Source organism: Solanum lycopersicum, chromosome 5 (assembly GCF_036512215.1).
Source record: "Solanum lycopersicum chromosome 5, SLM_r2.1".
In the NCBI taxonomy this organism is placed as follows: Eukaryota; Viridiplantae; Streptophyta; class Magnoliopsida; order Solanales; family Solanaceae; genus Solanum; species Solanum lycopersicum.
In genome coordinates, this window is record NC_090804.1 from 64,294,280 (window position 1) to 64,312,268 (window position 17,989).

The window sequence follows — 17,989 nt, forward strand, 5'->3', positions numbered from 1 at the left end:
ACAAGATCGAAATATTTATTTCGAATCTTCACGAAATTTCGTTCCATAATTGTTTGCATCAAACTTTTACTGTTTTTTCAAAGAATAGGAAGAATGTTTCACAATTTGAAATTTAAAATTATAATTCAATTAGAAGTTTATGACTGATTGGTTGAAGGAAATACATACGTGTGATTTGTGAAAATCAATTAATTTCTGTTTTAAATTCCTTACTTGACGCTTGAAATGATAACAACAACTTAATAATTTAAGTATCAGACCATTATTAGTTAAAGTATTTGCGTGATTTTTGATAACTAATGAAAGAGTAGGAATAAGAAGTAATTTCTTCCTTATACTATGTAATTTGCCTAATTTTTACTAAAAAAATGGTCCACCCCATTAAGATATGGGCCACAACCAGCCCAGTTTGGAGACTGGTGGATTTTTTAATGGGCCAGAATCCAGACTGATCTGCTCCAGCCCACTTACAAGCTTAATGCCAAGTGTCCTTTTGTATAATGAGTATATTGATTTTGTGTATAATAGTGCTTTGTTTAGTATATTTTTTTTCAATTTATATATAACTATTACACTCTATTGTATATTAAGGTATGTCTTTCTCATATAATTATTTTTTAGGTATTAGTAATGCAAGAGATTCAATGTATGCATTAGCATGATTAAAATTCAATTTACCTCTCAAAATCCTTTTTATACCTTTTTCACTATTATTGTGGAGGACAATATTTTTATAAATTAATTTTCTTACATAATGTATGTAATTTTTAATACATCAAATAAACAATACAAAAGAAATTTCTATGTATAATTAATAGAAGTATACTCTATTCAACATTATTTTTATACGCCTTATCAAACTACCCATATTTTATTTCTGAAAGGCTTTTGTAGACATACTAAATGAAATTTAATATATTCATAATGCTTAATTTTACTTATCAATATCGAATTTGTTTGAGTTATTATCTCTTTTGTTTTTATTTATATGCCATGTTATTAAATTTTTCCCCTTGTTAAAAAATCAGACTAGTTTATCATTATACTGTTAGTCAATACTGTTGAAATCAAACTTTCAATAAATAAATATGAATTAATTTATTCTAATTAACTAATTTAATCTATTAAAATGAATTAATTACTTAATTTTTCTATATTGAAAAAATATATATTTTCAAAAATATGTATTGATATTATAAAAAAACATATAAATAATTTAAAAAGAGTAAAAATGAGAAAGTCTATTTTATACTGATAAAACTTATTTATACCAATCTTCCTTCGTAAGGAACCAAAAAGTTAAAATCATTTTCGGTCCATTCTTTAACCTTTCCACTCCCTTGGGCAAAAAAAAGTAAGGTAAACACGCAGCATTAATGTCAGAAATAAGAAAATAATATGGAAAGGCAAAATGCTGCTTCACCATTTTCATTTTCAAATTTTAACACTATCACTCCTCCTTCTTCTCCGATGAAGTTCGGATTTTCATCTACTGATTCCGGCTCTTCCTCGCCGGTTGCCGGTGATACAGTTCCTGGACTATCGGCTACAGTTCCTTCGTGGTTGCTCGGAACTAGTTTCGTTTCAACTGATAACTCTACTTGTAAGTTGTACCGTGTCTTCCTATAACTGTCTGTCACGCTTTTCAGTTTTTATTCAGCGCCTTCGTCAATCGGTATCTGAAAAACCTTGCGATTCTGCTACTACTAAGTACTAACTCATAGTTTTGTTTATGCAGTACCTTGGTTTTCGAATGCGAGCTCATCAACTGTGATTTCGTCATCTTTAGGACCGACTACTACCAACAATTGTTTTGCGGATTCACTATCATCAGTCACTTCGCCTTCTTCGGTTTCAGAAATTACTACTACGGTATCAGCCACTTCAACTTCTTCTCTCTCTGGAAAAGTATCTGTGTCAACTTCTTCACCACCACAACCAACCGTCTCAGCACCGGGATTTGGTAATATTTTTTTTTGATGTTCAATGCTTAAGCTATGTGCTTCGTATAGGATCCTGTATTCGTGTTAATGAATGTTTGCTCCATGATTGATTTATTACGATTGACATTATCTGCTAGAGGTCTCACTCTATGTTAAGAAGTGAAATTAAAATCAATTCAGTTTAGCAAGTTTATGTTCCTCTGGTAGTGGATTCTATTTATGTTGCCTCCTTCTAGCGTTGCTGTATAGTTTTCTAATTGCTCAGTGTGGATTTCACTTTACGGGAATGTATTTGGGGTTAAGTTGAGTACAAGTTCCTCTTCCAATTATTTCAGCAGTTTTGCTTTGTTTGCTGGAATGCTTACGTTTTTCATTTACCATCGTGCGGGGAGTAAGAGGGAGCAAGTGAGCCAGCCCCTGTCCAATGATCTACAGTTCCTGTTTGATGAGTAACAGATTACCGAGGTAGAGAAAGGTACAAAATGAATATAGGAAAGTAATGTAAAACAATGTGACTAATTATGTTGTTCATCTCTCTCCCTGTAACATCACTGTTGTTAAAAGAGGCTGTAGCCTTACCTGCCATTTTTCGTCCTCTGATTACTGCAGCTGTGGTGCAATGCATCATTGCTATGTTGAAATGGAGCTGTTAGCAAACCTGCTACCGCTATAAAGTAGTTTTTGTCGAAATAGTTTGTTAGCTCATAGGTCAGAAAGATTGAGCTGTAAAAGGTTGCTTTGGGATTGCCTCATTGCCAGGGAAAACGGGAGAAAAAATTGCAATGAGATCCCAGCAATATCAAGGGTTATTCTTCAATGCCTAAATTAGACTTGGCATTAGTAGGAATGAATTTGAGAGAGCAATTGGAGGAGATGGTAAGAAGAGTTCCTTTAAAGAGTGTGTCCTCAAGTTATGAGCCCTTGCTTCTGTCTATACTATTTGCTATTCATAAATTGTACCTGTTGCCCAAAGCTAAGTTTTGCCATCTTACTGATAGTTGGTAGCTTTTATCAATGAACAACTATGTTACTAAAAGAAGTTATTCATGACCTATCCATCTTTGGGTAGGATTTGTATATGAGATAGCTCACTCTATCCATTATACTATCAAATGTTCTCCTAACTTCATAAGCTTGGATTTGTTCATGGTAGAATGTTAAGCAAGTCAATGTTGTGCTCATTTGTTTTACGACGTGTGACGTGTGTTGGCCGAAAAATAAGGGGGATACATTGCTTCCTTTTTGGTGATACATCCTCCTCCTCATATAAACATTAGCACCTGCTTCTTGGTTTCTCAGGGAGAGTTTTTTGTCTTGTGCATGCAACTTCCTGCTTCCTCCTTCTGTGTTTTCTGCTTACCTTCATTCCATTTGATTTTACACTTGCCCTTTTCTCGTCTGCCTATATCTATCAGCTAAAGGTACGGTTTAAGCTTCTTTGTTGAATTCTACCCTTTTCTCGTCTGCCTATATCTATCAGCTAAAGGTACGGGTTAAGCTTCTTTGTTGAATTCTGCAGTTCTCTTCATTTTATTCATTTCTTTGGCTGCTTTATGTGTTTGTGATTGTTCCATCATCTGTTTGCGCCTCTGTTTCCTGGCTTCTGACAAGTTTGCTTCTTCATCTTTTCCTTTGATTAACTTTGTGTATTCTCAGATGGTTGCAAGATGACATGATTTTTTTCATGTAGAATATTATCTTCGAACTCCATACCAGACTCAGAATCTAAAAGCATCTGCCCCATGCAGTAGATTTCCGACTTCTCCTCCTGTTTGGACTACTCTCGTTCAATTTGGTTAAACCATAGATTAGGACATGACAGCTCTTGACCTCTGAAGAAATTAGAGGTATATTTTCCATCTTGGGCATGTATACCCCAAAGCAATGATAGGGCTAACAGAGTTTGTGAAGAGTGAAGATGATATATAGTTTGCCTCAATTACATTAGCTCAGTCTCAGTTTTTTCTTTTCATCTGCTAGACATTGAGCTAGTTTTCTGTGGGATCATAGGCAGCAAATATGTGTTTCTTTTCAAGTTTATTTTTGCCAAGTAGCTTTTGAATTATCTTGGTTGGTTATTAGATCTCATGAAAATATTTCCAAATGCCATTTTAATTCACAGCTTGAGAGGAAATTTTTTGTTTTCCATTACCTGTGGAGTTGCTACCTACCTCTATGAACTGGCAGGAGTGAATCTTGAGCCCTAGCTCACCACAACCCTTAGGAACATGATCAAGTTCTAGTTGATGAGTTTCCAAGTGTAGAGCAGATAACATCAATCATGGTTTGCCTCTGATAGAATGCGTTTCTTTGCTGGTGTTTTAAGTCAACTAAGTGAAATTATTACTTTCCAACCTTTCATGTTGCTGAACTTTTTTGTTTGTTTGCAGTAACTGTTCCTGCTAGTTGTTCACTCGAGCAGGATGAGGTTGCTGCAATTTTGGCAAGACAATGTGAGAAGCTTCTGTCCCGCCAAGCTCAAGGCAGAGGGCAAAATGAAAAGCATGTTTCAGTCTCTCAGCCTTGTGCCTATGGAGCAACAGTACTTGAAATTACAAGCTCAAGCAAGCCTGTCGGTGATGCTGCTTATATACCTGCTGCTACTGCTGAACAGAAATATGGGGAGTCCAAGCCGTGCAGTGTTCCCATTACTGGTGTCCCTTCAACCTCCACTCCTTCAGTCCCGATGGGCTCAAAGTCAGGCAGCTCATTGCTTTCAAGCTCACAGCCTATTGAGGAGGAGCAACCTTGCCTTCCACCTGTCGATCTTCTGGACTCAACAATTGAAATGTGGGAGCGGGTTGTCGTGAATAACAAGACGGATCAAGAGGTCACTGAAGAGGGGCTTCGTCACTTCTACGAGGTCAGTTTCTCTCTCTTTTCTTTTCTTAATGAAGTTAGCCTCTCCTTTCAACTTTGTTTCTTTTCTCTTCTGTTTCCTTTCTTGACCTCTTTTTCTCCCTTTTGTAGGGCATCAACTATTTTTGTCTCCTGTCAGAACGCCTTCTATTAGTCACTGATAAGTATGATGAGGAGGCAAAAGTGAGGGATGACAAGGAAAAGATGACCTCTTCTTTGAAAGATAAGTTGGCTAAAGTCAGTCGGAAGCTCGAGGACTCTAAGAAGGAGAAGGAGAGACTTGAGCATGAGTTGGCCGGGGCTGCAAACAAGATAACTGCTCTAACTGGTGAGAAGGACTCTATTTTGCTGGTCCAGACGATCCTTCACCAAACTATCTCCGAGCTGAGAAGGGAATTGGAGGAGGCTGCTCCTGCTGCTATCCAGAAATACAAGGCTTCCTCCCTGTACAGACAGGAGCTCATGGAGTACGCTGCTCCTTACATGGGAAATGGGGTGAAGCTGGCCATAGAGAAGATCAAAGCTAAAGACCCCACATTTGAACCCGAGACCTACGGCCTTGACATGTACATTCTCCCTCCTGAAGCTGATGACCAAGAATTCTCATCATAGGGAAGTGACGATGGGTGCTAATCACAAGTAAGCTTGAGATATGGCTGAGGGAGTAAGTTTATGAGATTTTGGTCATAAATGTGTTGTTGATGTAAGTGCTGAAGAACGAAAAGATCCCCGGAGCGTCGCATGGAGCTCTTTCTTTTTTACTAATATGCACATGCGAATGCAACTTTTCTGGCTACTTTATCTCTGAACTAGTGTGTTTGGCTGCTCCATGGATGTTTCTGGTGTTAATAGAGTATGTACGAATGTGGTTAAGTGCTAACATCAAAACTCAGCAGTATATATAAATTAAGGTGTTGCGAATTCGTCACTTAAAAGTTCAATCTGTGCAGTGTGCCTTGAAGTTTTTGAGAGGCGAACCAGAAAAAAGAGTCTTATTAAGCTGTGGTTTTCCCTAGGTAACCAATTTTCGTGATCGAGTTCGACTCTGCAGTTAATTTTGGTGATCATTTTCAATACATCATAATTACATTTTAAAAAATCAGCTAAGATAGTGTTATATTATTTAGTAAGTTGTTCCCGATTTGTTGTCTTTTATTTTAATTTTTTTAACACTAAAAGGTCAGAAGTGAGGAATAAAATGGGTGCATGCATTTCTTGTTATTATCTAATTCCAAAGTTGTTAGCGAGCAGTGGAGAAGTCATTTCTGTTAAAGCTATAACTGCGACATGATCCCATTCACGGTCTAAGAAACTAGAATTTGGCACCTTCTTGTTCATTAGAAAGTGTTGGAATAGCACAAGAAAAAATCGACTCATAACTAGAAAACTTTTCTATAGACTCCATAGCATTAGACAAACAAACAAGAAAATAAAGCTACAATGTCAGTTTTTCCTTAAACGATGAAAGATGTTGTCCAACAAAAATTTCCCAACTCAGCAACGGTTCGGTCACTAGCCCTCCCTGCGGACAAAGTAGAGCTTACCCATGACGTGAAGGATCGCAACAAAGGCTATGAAGCCAATACTCATCACAAGCACAACATTGGGGGATATCTTGAGTCCGGGGGAATCATCAGTGTAGAATTGAAGCATGGTACCACCTGCTCCTCCTGCAGCTCCACCTGCTCCTCCTGTCTTCCTTCGACGTAGGTTAGCAGCTGCTGCTGCTGCAGTCCCTCTTTGTGGTCCACCTCCACCCAATGCCATTTCTAGTCACTGTTTCAATGTATTAAATAGAAAATCCTCAGTGGGAAGAATCTCAGAGATCTTTTGCAAGTCCTCAACACACAGTGAACATTTTAAAGACAACATATGATCAACTAAAGGGAACACTGTAACTATTACATCCAGCCATTTCAACAATATATATCTTCCTATATTTATGCATCATAACCTCTAAACCCTCAGAAAGGTACATCAACTACCAGTGCAACCAACTCAACCATCAAAGTCAAATTAGGCTTACACAATTGGAACAAACAAGGTATTATTTAAGATATTAGTCAAACAACATTAAACAAATTGTGAAATAATAGAATTTTGAATTATTCACTTGATAAAGATCTTTAGGAATGACAAACTATAGAACAACATACCAATGTAATTCCACAAGTGGAAGTTGGTACTACTAAATATTAACTATTCAACATTGTAATGCAAACATTGAGACGTACAAAGAAAAGGAAAGACATGATTGGGCCAAGGTAAAAGACGATATATAAATGCTCAGGAGAATCAGACGGCTTGCAAAGAAACAAGGAGACTCTATTCGCTCATTTTATTTTATTTCCATTTTTTAGCCCGCCCTAAAGTGGTCATTTCTTTTTCATGTCCTTCTATGGTAAAACCACACCACTTCCACTCATTTCACTTGTTGAAACCTCTTCACAAAATTGTATACCAAAAGAGATGGTGAATCCTGAATATGTCCACACTTGTTTCAAACCACCCTCACCAAGCCATCAAAGCAAATAACAAGTTTTCGCTAATATCAAACTAAACCATACAATTGCAACACGAGGGTGCCTGCCCCATCTCCCTATTTTCCCAAAACACTAAGCTTATGAACCCCCATCTAGTACAAGTTCATTTGAATATATTTTCAAGACAAGATAAAGGTACATACAACAAAAATGATGTATAGTTTATTCATCATTCTAGCCCCTGCTAACTTGCTATACTGCACCTTCAGCCCAGAATTGATAACTACCTTTATAAGACTGGTACAACTCAAATACAGTGCATCCAGTTTTAAGAGAAATACTCATTGAAAGGGGTGAACGACCCGCTACATTCGAGCAAGTGCTTGATCTCAGAAGCAAATCTAAAGGTGGCCAAGAGTGTTAAGCCTTTTATGTATATATACAAAACTAAAGACTAATTTATATTCTGTTCCAAGTTCAAATCATTGATTTCTAATTTATCAAAACCCTCAATAAAATCCTAGATCCGCCGCTACACTAACTAGCCGATGAATCCCCAAGACAATCACAAAATGTTTGACTTCAAATTAAACTAACATGTAGAATCATTGCGCAATTCGCAAGTCATCGCCATAAATTCACATCGCGGTTTCAAAAAATTCCGAAAACTTGCTAAATCTGAACCCGGGAGATCAAATTGTAAAAGCCATCAGATCATAAAACATCAACACAAATCAAAACTCAAGAGTTTAGATCCTTCCGATTTCAGATCTCAACACATGCGAAATTCACTTTTTGTTAACAAATCAATTGCATAAACTTGCTCCAATGAAAATTTAAAAAATTCACAAGCAAAAATCAGTACAAATCTAATTAAATCTGCAGGTATGAAGACAAATTCATACAAAAAATGAAAAAAAAAATTAATCAAATGATGCTAGAAAAGGAGAAAAATACCTTAAGAATGCTGAGAATTAGGGAAAATGGATTCTCCGATCTGGAAGGAAAATGGATGAGAAGTATTTTGACGCGTTTGTTTAATGGATATTCTATTAAGTTTTGGACTTTAAAGCTTTGATTTATTATACGTGGAGGAGGCCACATCACTGTGGCCAATGAATCCATGACACGTAGTCTCGAACACTTTTGGTAAACTAATGACATTTTATAATAGTTACTTATTTTTAAAATATATATTTTTTCATTTATACTTATTATTTTTGATGAAATAAATATTTTTCAAGATTACATTTGATAGGAATAATTTGATAAAATATTTATAGCAATAATTATCTTTGGAAAAATTATATGAATTAATATATTTTTAAAAATAATTACTGATTTTAGCGATACATTTTGTTTATTATCATTTATAGCAATACTGTGATAAATCTGTAATATGTATTAAAAGTGAATTATGCATGCAATATATTTGAATTGTAATTGTTTTTGAAATATCTTATGTTTGTTTGGTAAAAAATTGTCACATTGTATTATAAGTGTATTAAAATGTGCGATAAATGCATTATCCATCATTAAAACTTGTATTATATGTGAATAATAAAATTATTCTTTGTAATATGTATTAAACTTGTATTATAAATGAATTAAAAGTGATCAAGTGAAAAAGAATATTATTGCTATAAATGGTAAATATTTTTTTATTATAGTATATTTATGTAAGTTCCCCATTATCTTTTAATGAGTGCGTCTAATCAAAACGTGACAAGTAAAAATGAATTATCGAAGTATTATATAACAAACTCCTAAAAAATCAATATTTATTTGTATTGTAAACAAATTTTGAATTATATTATTTAAAAAGTATTGCATTACAGATAATCATAACTCGTTTATCTATATAGAAAAATAAAATAAAATAATACTCTAAAAGATAATAAGAGATATGTAGTATTTAAATTTATATATTTACTTAATAATAACAATATGGTGTTTGATCTGTAGTAAATTCATAAAATTGTTATTCTATTTATAATGTTAAATTGAACCTATATAAAAAAATTTAAGTACATAAAATAAGAAAGAAAATATTATATATGATATAAAATGATATTGTAGAGATGAAAAATTAAATATCAAGGATAAAATTGATATTATGGGTGGGGTATCTGTCATTCAAAGCTAATATGGAATTTTGTTTTCCAACAAAGAGAAGTGAAAAAATTTCTGCTTTCTTAAAAAAATAAAATAGAAAAATAATTTTCTTATATATAAAATAGAAAAATATATATATACATAAGTGTTTGAGTTTCTGGGCAGGGCTATCAAAAAGTAAATGAAGTTTCTGGGTGGGGCTATTAAACGCTCCGAGGCGTAAATAAAAAACGTAGATCTATAAGGCCCAAGTCTTAAGACATAAGTCTTGAGTATAAAAACGTAAGTCATGAACGTAAAAACGTATAGCGAGACATTTTTAATTTATTTTTTACAACTTTTTTTGCTTGATATTTCTCGAATAGCAATCACAATATTTTTTTCTTTACTATTGATTATCAATACTTATTCAAATAAAAAACATAAATCTTTAAAAGGTTTAATTTTGCTTATTAGTAATAAAACTAAAAAACTGAATATATAAAATTAGGCCTCGTAAATCCATGGAACTTACGCCACGTGTGTTGAGGCTTACGCCTCACGCCCCCGCCTTTTAAAGCAAGGTATATAGTGCAAGCGAGCAAAGCAAAAACATCTCAGCTAAAGTTATAATTGCATTCATATTCTAAGAAACTGGAATCTGGTGGCCTCCTTTTCATTAGAAGACATTGGAACACAGATGGCACAAGAAACAGTTTCAACTCATAACTATGAAAACTTTTCTATAAACTTCATTGCATAGACAAACAAACAAGAAAACAAATCTACAATGTCAGTTTTCCTTTCACTAGAAAGCTGTTTGCCCAACAAAAGTTTCAAAAGTCAGCAATGAGATGGCTCTAGCCCTCTCTGCGGACAAAGTAAAGCTTACCCATGACGTGAAGGATTGCGACAAAACCTATAAAGCCAATACTCATTACAAGCACAACATTGGGGGATATCTTGAGTCCGGGGGAATCATCAGTGTAGAATTGGAGCATGGTACCACCTGCTCCTCCTGCAGCTCCACCTGCTCCTCCTGTCTTCCTTCGACGTAGGTTAGCAGCTGCTGCTGCTGCAGTCCCCCTTTGCGGTCCACCTCCACCCAAAGCCATTTCTACTCACTGTTTCAATAGAAAATCTTTACTGCGATGAATCACAGAAATCTGATATATTGCAACTAGTCAAACCCGGTGAACATATTAAAGACAGTAACAAAATGAATTGATCGACTAAAGGGAACATAGGAACTATTGCATCCAGGCATTCCAACAATACATAACAATATGAAGTTGATATATATATATATATATATCCCTTCTGATATTTATGCATCATAACCTTTAAATGCTAAAAGAGGTAAATCAACTATCGGTCAAAAGAGGTAAATCAACCTCATTGCACAAGTGATATGAGAGTTGAGACTGCTAGAACTACTATACGTATCTTTTAACTTGGATTACACGATTCACTGCAATAGTGTCCATTGCTGTGTATATATATAATAATAAGCCAAATGGTTTGTCTAGAACAGGTATTAGTGGTGGTTATACTTAAGTTACAGCAGTCAGCAGGAGCTACTAATACACGCAAGCTCGAGGCAGTATGCCTATAGTGTAGTAGCAAATCCAATAGGAGGAATGTGATCCAGGGATCTAGATATGACAGGGAAACTTGATCCTTCATTTGTTTGGGCAAGTGATCCATGGATCTAGGTGGGGGATACTCCTATTCTTGCTTCTGTATTGCTAATTTTATACTTCCCGTTTGATTGACGCATTAATAATTTGGTGGAATAGTCTAAGTGAGTGTAAGTTCGTCCAAGCCCCACCATCACCATACACAGTATAATCCCACTAGTAGGGTCTCGGGAGGGTAGGATGTAGTCCCACATAGCCAACTTTGTGACTTCACTTACTTCAAGCATTACAAAGGAATAACATTCCATTATCTAGACGCCCTCGAAGGAGAGGTTCCATGAACTTCTTCCTCCAAAGGTCAACAATAAATTGAGAGGTCACTTGAGATAGTGTCGTCATGGAGAGTCGATGTGAAGGTATAAACTTGGAAGGAAATTGTCTTGATGGAACTAAAATTTCTTGGGATTCACATAGACTTACCGGACACGGACTATGCAATAAAAATGGTGTATCGATTATTCATCATTCTTGCTCCCATTAACTTCTATACTGCACCTTCGACCTAGAATTGCTAACTACAACTGGTACAATTCAAATACAAGCAAGTACTTGTTATAACAACAACTACACTAACTACTCAAATGAAGCCTAAAATCTAAGGTCACAAAATGTATGCATAGTTTTCTTTTAGCGTGGCTGCGGTGTCTGAGTTTTAAGCATAAATTAAACTTACATGTACCCAATTTAGGGAAGAAATACACTAATCTTATATTCTCAATATCACCACAAATTTCAAGAGTCTTACAATCAGTAAACAATTTGCAAATCATCAGCACAAATTCAACTTTATTTTCCTATCATCTGGACAAAAACCCTACCCTACCGGACTTTCGGGGTGATCCAGTGATTTGAGCTTGGGATTTCCACGTGGTCTCAAGTTTAAAACCCCTTACCAGCGAAAGCAAGGGTTTACCTTCTGGATCGAGCTTGTTCAGGCTTGCCTAATGCGAATTACCTCTCCTATGTAATTTGCGAGCTATTGCATAAGAGCGGAGCTATTACTCCTTGTGCACCCATATAGCGAATGCGGGTTTTCCTTTATCATCCGAAAAAAACCTAACCTACCCGATCCGAAAAATCAAATGTCAAAGCCACCAGATCATAAAACATTAAACATCAACACAGTTCAAAAGTTTTAGATCTCAGAAATGCGAAGGTAATTAGCTCCAATTAAAACTAAAAAAAAATCGAAATTTTTCACAAGAATGTACAAATCTACAGGTGAAAAAACACAAATTTATACAAAAAAATTAAATAAAAATTAAATCAATGAAATAAGATGAGAAGAGGAGAAAAAATACCTATGAATGCTGCGAATTTAGGGGATGTGGACTCTTTTGATCCCGAATGAATTATATTTATACAAATTATAATATAAAATTACAAATAGTATTTATAAAAGTATAACAATATCTAATGGGAAAAGGAGGAGCTTAAGGTCAAGTTCCATTATTTACTTATAGGAAACTTATTTTTAAAATTTGTGAAAAAGGAACAGAAATGGAGCTTTGGATCATGTTTGCGAGTTTACAAAGAAAGGAACATATTTTAAAAATTAAAAGAAAAAGGAGAGTAGAAGTGGAGCTTAAGGCCTAAGGGTCTATTTTTAGAATTTATAAAGAAAGGACCTTATTTTTTTAAATTATGAAAAAATTGTATATAAATTTCCATAATTAACAACCTAAATTATTAAAAAAAAAAAAAAAGAACCTATTAAAAATTGGAAAAATTACTTGGAGTGGTACTTTTCAATATAAACAAGGGCAACTTTCACATATAGTAAATAAAAAATTTATATTTGTATGCTATAGCAAAGTTTGCATAATTGCGCTCTATAGCAAACATGGAAACTGTATAATTTGATATATATATATATATATATATATATATATATACAGTTGAAGCAAATTGTATAAAACGAAGTGTATAAAATAAGAAAGAGAAAGACACTTGGACATAGAACTGTATAAAAACGAAGTGTATTATTATAAGTGTATAGAATGATTATACACAATTTGAATTTGTATAAAATGAGAAAGAGAGAAAGACAAAAGAGACTTGACAAGGAATATACAATTGAATTGAATTGTATAAAACGAGAAAAAGAGAAATTAGATACAATTTGAAAATTGTATAAAACGAGAAAGAGAGAAAGACAAAGGAAACTGGGCAGGGGAGTATTTTTATTGTATAATTATAAATGTATAAGACGAAAATATATGTACTTGCATGTGTATATACAATTTTCTTACACTTTATACAAACAAAAACGCAATTTATACATTTTACTTCTGTTTGTATAAGTGAGAAAGGCGAGGGTGGCGAGCGAGATTTGGTAGAGTGGCGAGCGAGATCTGGAAGAGGAGAGAGAGGAGAACAAAAATATATGTATTTATACAATTTTCTCTGCTTTATACAATTAGAAACAATTTTTATACACTTGTATTTGTATAAAAAGTGAGGAAGCAAGCGAGAGATTGGAGGAGAGTGGCGAGCGAGATATTTAGGAGAGAGGCGCCTGAAATTTTTTTGCAAACGTTTGCTATAGAGCACAATTAAATCAAATTGTAGCTACTTCATTTATTTTAGGTTATTAGTTTGCTATTATATATAATTTTCCCTATAAAGAATTACTGATTTTAGCGATATTTTTAATTTATTACCATTTATAGCTATACTATGTTAAATTTACTATATGTATTAAAAGTGAATTATGTATGCAATATATATTTATCATAACCATCTTTAAAAATATATTATGCTTGTTTGGTAAGTAATTGACAAATTGTATGATAATTGTATTAAAAATGTGTGATAACTATATTATCAATCAACAAAACTTGTATTATATGTGAATAATAAATTGTATTTTGTTAAATGTATTAAAATTATATTATACATGTATTAAAAGTGATTAAGTGAAAAAAATGTTATTGTTATAATTGGTAAATATTTTTTAATTATAATATATTTATTTAAGTTTCCTTTAAATATTTGGTTGACTCTCAAAATTTGGCATGTGATCACATAGATTAGGACAGAGATTAACATATGTTATTTGAAATTTACAAAAAAAAATATAAAATTATAATAATTCAAAATTCAAAATCATACTAAAAATTTGATTGATTCTCAAAATTTCACATGTGTTGCATAATTAGAATTGTGTGGTAACATATATTATTTGAAAATTATGTAAATAGTACTAAGAATTCAACCAACTTTCAAAAATTCATGTGTACTGTAAAATTGAGATTGAATGAGTAATATATATTATGTGAAAATTGCGCTAAGAGTTCTATAACTCACAATAATTAACAACTTAAATATTTGAAAAACATATTAAAATGTGATTAACTCTCGAAATTTCGCACATGCTACATAAATTGAAATAAAAAACATAACATATATTATTTAAAAATTATGTCAGAAATATTAGTATAAATTACCTAGATAAATTGAGATAAACAAAATAACAGATATTGAGCTTGTGCTTATATGGGCTCACTATGTCTAGTACTCATTCTGTCCAATATTTTTTGTTATGGTTTTTATTTTTTAGAGTTAAATTATAAAAAAAATTGACTAACATTTTAGGATTTATTTTTTAAGGGAAAATGCACAAGTACCCCCTCAACCTATGCCCGAAATCCCAAAGACACACTTCTACTATACTAAGGTCCTATTATTCCCCTGAACTTATTTTATAAGTAATTTTTTACCCCTTTTAGGCTTACGTGGCACTAGTTTGAAAGAAAAAATCAACCAGTGTTGGGCCTACAAGATAGTGCCACGTAAGTCGAAAAGGGGTAGAATATTATTAATAAAATAAGTTCAGGGGGTAATAGGACCTTTGCATAGTATAAGTGTGTCTCTGAGATTTTGGGCATAAGTTGAGGAGTACTTGTGCATTATTCCATTTTTTAATCATATTGATATGCAAAAAATTGTAATTTATAGTACTTTTCATATAGTTTTTGAATAGCTAAATTATTTATTTAAAAAATTAAATTAATATAATCTATATTTTTCTTTAAAAATTAATCAAATTAACTTTTTGAAAAACATAATATGACAAATAAAAATAGACGAAAGGAATAGTACAATATCATCTAAAGAAATTAAATAAAATAGTGCCCGACTCATATAAGGATGAAGTAGAAAGAAATACCTCCTCGTAGCTTATAATTTGGGTCTTCTACTTTTCGTAATAATCTCTCTATTCATTTTTATTTGTCATATTGTATTTTTTTAAAGTCAATTTGACTTATTTTTAAAATTAAATTAGATTACACTTATTTGGTTTTTTAAACAAAAAAAAATTAGATATTTAAAAACTATACAAAAAGTATTATATAATGCAGTTTTTTACATATTAATATAATGAAAAATTACATACTAAAATGTTAATCAAGATTTTTGTAGTTTGACTTTAAAAATGGAAAGTATGAGAATTAATAATGGAAAGAGAGAATATGTTTTGTTTTTTTTGGCAATATGGGAAGTTCTTATGGGTTTTCCATTACAATTATAGGGGTTTTAATAATGAATTATAATTTTAATATCACTTAAAACGCATATTATAAATTATAATTTCTTTTTTAAAAAAAACATTATTTGCTTTTTTTATCAAGAACATTTTATAACTTTAAATTAAACAAGACAAATCTCTATATTGATTTTTAAAGTTCTTAAATCAACATTCAGTGTGATGTATTACAAACAAATATTTAATCTTAACTAGAACAAGTCCTTACTCTTATAAACAATAACATTATTGTGTGAATTTATACTCTTAATATCTTTTAAAAACATGTACTAAAAACAAATAATCTACAAGAACTAAAAAAAAAAGAAGGGAATTTTAAAATTAATAATATTTATGTGCATGTATTTACATATGGTCTCTTCAATCCGGAATATTATAATTATAAAACACAAAATTACAAATGCAAAGGAAGAAATATTATTATTTGTGCCATCCATTTGGTTGTTTGAGATAACAAGTGTTTAATAAAAAGTTTGTGATAAAATTAACTACTTGTAAATATATTCACTCCCATAGGCTTTACTACTCTCCTTCCACTTGTCAACTCTCACTCCCTACTTTCACTTACACTCCTATTTTTCTCTCTACCTCTAAACTTCTCTCCACAAACCACTACTCCAACTAAAAACTAGGACTAATTTTTTTCTCACCATCCAACCTTACAACAACTTCTAGTACAAGAACAACAAACTCACCAATACATGCACAATCCCCCCCATCTCTCCATTCTCTCAACTAACATTATATCCACATTCATGTTTGAAGTAAAACATCATGGCTTGTATAGATCAAGAACAACAACAACAACAACCAATTTATAAGCATTATTGTAGAGTTTGCAAGAAAGGTTTTGTGTGTGGAAGAGCTTTAGGTGGACATATGAGAGCTCATGGAATTGGAGATGAAGGTGCAAACATAGATGATGATGATCCAGCTAGTGATTGGGAAGATAAGTTTGGAGGGGGTGTTAAGGGAGGTAATAAGAGGTTATATCAATTAAGAACAAACCCTAATAGACAAAAAAGCAATAGAGTTTGTGAGAATTGTGGGAAAGAATTCTCATCTTGGAAATCATTTCTTGAACATGGAAAATGTAGCTCAGAAGACGCGGAATCCCTAGTGTCCTCGCCCTGTTTAGAGGGCGAGGACTACATTAATAATGGTGGAAGAAAAGGCTATGGATGGTCTAAAAGGAAAAGGTCATTAAGAACAAAAATTGGAACCATTAATAGTACTACTTCAACTTATCCATCAAGTGAAGATGAAGATCTTGTCCTTGCAAAATGTCTTATTGATTTAGCCAACGCGAAGGTTGACCTATCGTTGGTTGAGCCTGAGGAGTCGTGTGCCTCGGCTAGCAAGGAGGAGGAGAGAGCTAGAAACCCCATGAACTATCTAACACCATTAGTGAGACCCTTTGACAACAAGGCTAAAGGGATTTCTAATAAAGGATTGTTTGAATGTAAAGCATGCAAGAAAGTCTTTAACTCTCATCAAGCCCTAGGTGGACATAGGGCAAGTCACAAAAAGGTTAAAGGATGTTATGCAGCCAAACAAGATCAACTAGATGATAGTTTAATTGATGATAATGATATGAATATCACACAAGATGATCAATTCACATTACAAGGTTCAAAATCCATGAGGAAATCAAAAATCCATGAATGTTCAATATGTCATAGAGTTTTCTCCACAGGACAAGCTTTAGGTGGGCATAAAAGGTGCCATTGGATAACCTCTAATTCCCCAGATTCAACATCCAAATTTAATTTCAATGGACATATGGATCAAATAAATCTAAGATCAAACTTGAGAAAATCAAGTGATACATTAGATCTCAACATTCCAATATCACACGATGACATGTCGCGAATTAGACGAGACCCTATGAATCCATTGAGCTTTGAGGTTTCAACAGAAATTCATTTGCATCCATGGAGTAGTAATCCTAATGAAGCAAAAGAACATAGTTGTAGTGAAAACTACTACCTTGATGAAACCATAAATAACAACAACAACAACAACAACAATAATAATAATAATGAAAACAACAACATTATAAATGGTACAATACAAAATGTAGAAGATGATGAAGCAGATAGTAAATTGAAATTAGCTAAGCTAAGTGAATTAAAGGATATGAATAAAAATTCTGAAAATCCCTCTCATTGGTTACAAGTTGGAATTGGCCCAACTACACAAGTTGGGGCTGACCCATAAATTATACATATATATATATACACACACTATATACAAAAATTGTAATTACAAATTCACCATAAAAGATGATACATGGTGACATACATATTGTAATTTGTACCTTTTTTTTTAAATCATTTTCTTGTAAGGGACCATAGATAC

The 17,989-nt window shown here is 33.0% G+C and overlaps 4 protein-coding genes across 6 annotated transcripts; 2 read left to right on the top strand and 2 right to left on the bottom strand.

Moving 5' to 3' along the window:
- Positions 1–1,264: 1,264 nt before the first annotated feature.
- On the top strand, positions 1,265–5,743 carry LOC101268686 (flocculation protein FLO11-like). The gene is made up of 4 exons (XM_004240010.5): positions 1,265–1,603; positions 1,739–1,963; positions 4,334–4,806; positions 4,914–5,743. Exons 1-4 carry the CDS (start codon positions 1,399–1,401, stop codon positions 5,412–5,414), a joined length of 1,404 nt encoding a protein of 467 aa, XP_004240058.1. The 5' UTR covers positions 1,265–1,398; the 3' UTR covers positions 5,415–5,743.
- A 435-nt stretch (positions 5,744–6,178) lies between these two features.
- On the bottom strand, positions 6,179–8,362 carry LOC101268397 (protein transport protein Sec61 subunit beta). Its single transcript, XM_004240009.5, has 2 exons — positions 8,243–8,362; positions 6,179–6,578 (listed from the first exon to the last, which is right to left on the bottom strand). Exon 2 carries the CDS (start codon positions 6,567–6,569, stop codon positions 6,315–6,317), a length of 255 nt encoding a protein of 84 aa, XP_004240057.1. The 5' UTR covers positions 6,570–6,578; positions 8,243–8,362; the 3' UTR covers positions 6,179–6,314.
- Positions 8,363–10,095: 1,733 nt separating this feature from the next.
- LOC101268107 (protein transport protein Sec61 subunit beta-like) lies at positions 10,096–12,673 on the bottom strand. Of its 3 annotated transcripts, XR_011221405.1 has the most exons (3): positions 12,381–12,673; positions 11,993–12,140; positions 10,096–10,503 (listed from the first exon to the last, which is right to left on the bottom strand). XR_011221405.1 is itself a non-coding variant. In XM_004240008.5 (2 exons), the coding sequence occupies exon 2, from the start codon at positions 10,492–10,494 to the stop codon at positions 10,240–10,242; it is 255 nt and encodes an 84-aa protein (XP_004240056.1). In that variant the 5' UTR covers positions 10,495–10,503; positions 12,381–12,521; the 3' UTR covers positions 10,096–10,239. The 3 variants fall into 3 exon arrangements, 2 of the variants coding, with proteins under 2 accessions (XP_004240056.1, XP_010321494.1); XM_004240008.5 differs by lacking the exon at positions 11,993–12,140 and having other exon boundaries at positions 12,381–12,521; XM_010323192.4 differs by lacking the exon at positions 12,381–12,673 and having other exon boundaries at positions 11,993–12,130.
- A 3,675-nt stretch (positions 12,674–16,348) lies between these two features.
- LOC101264934 (zinc finger protein ZAT4-like) lies at positions 16,349–17,974 on the top strand. Its single transcript, XM_004240217.5, has one exon. The coding sequence runs from the start codon at positions 16,403–16,405 to the stop codon at positions 17,846–17,848; it is 1,446 nt and encodes a 481-aa protein (XP_004240265.1). The 5' UTR covers positions 16,349–16,402; the 3' UTR covers positions 17,849–17,974.
- Positions 17,975–17,989: the final 15 nt, after the last annotated feature.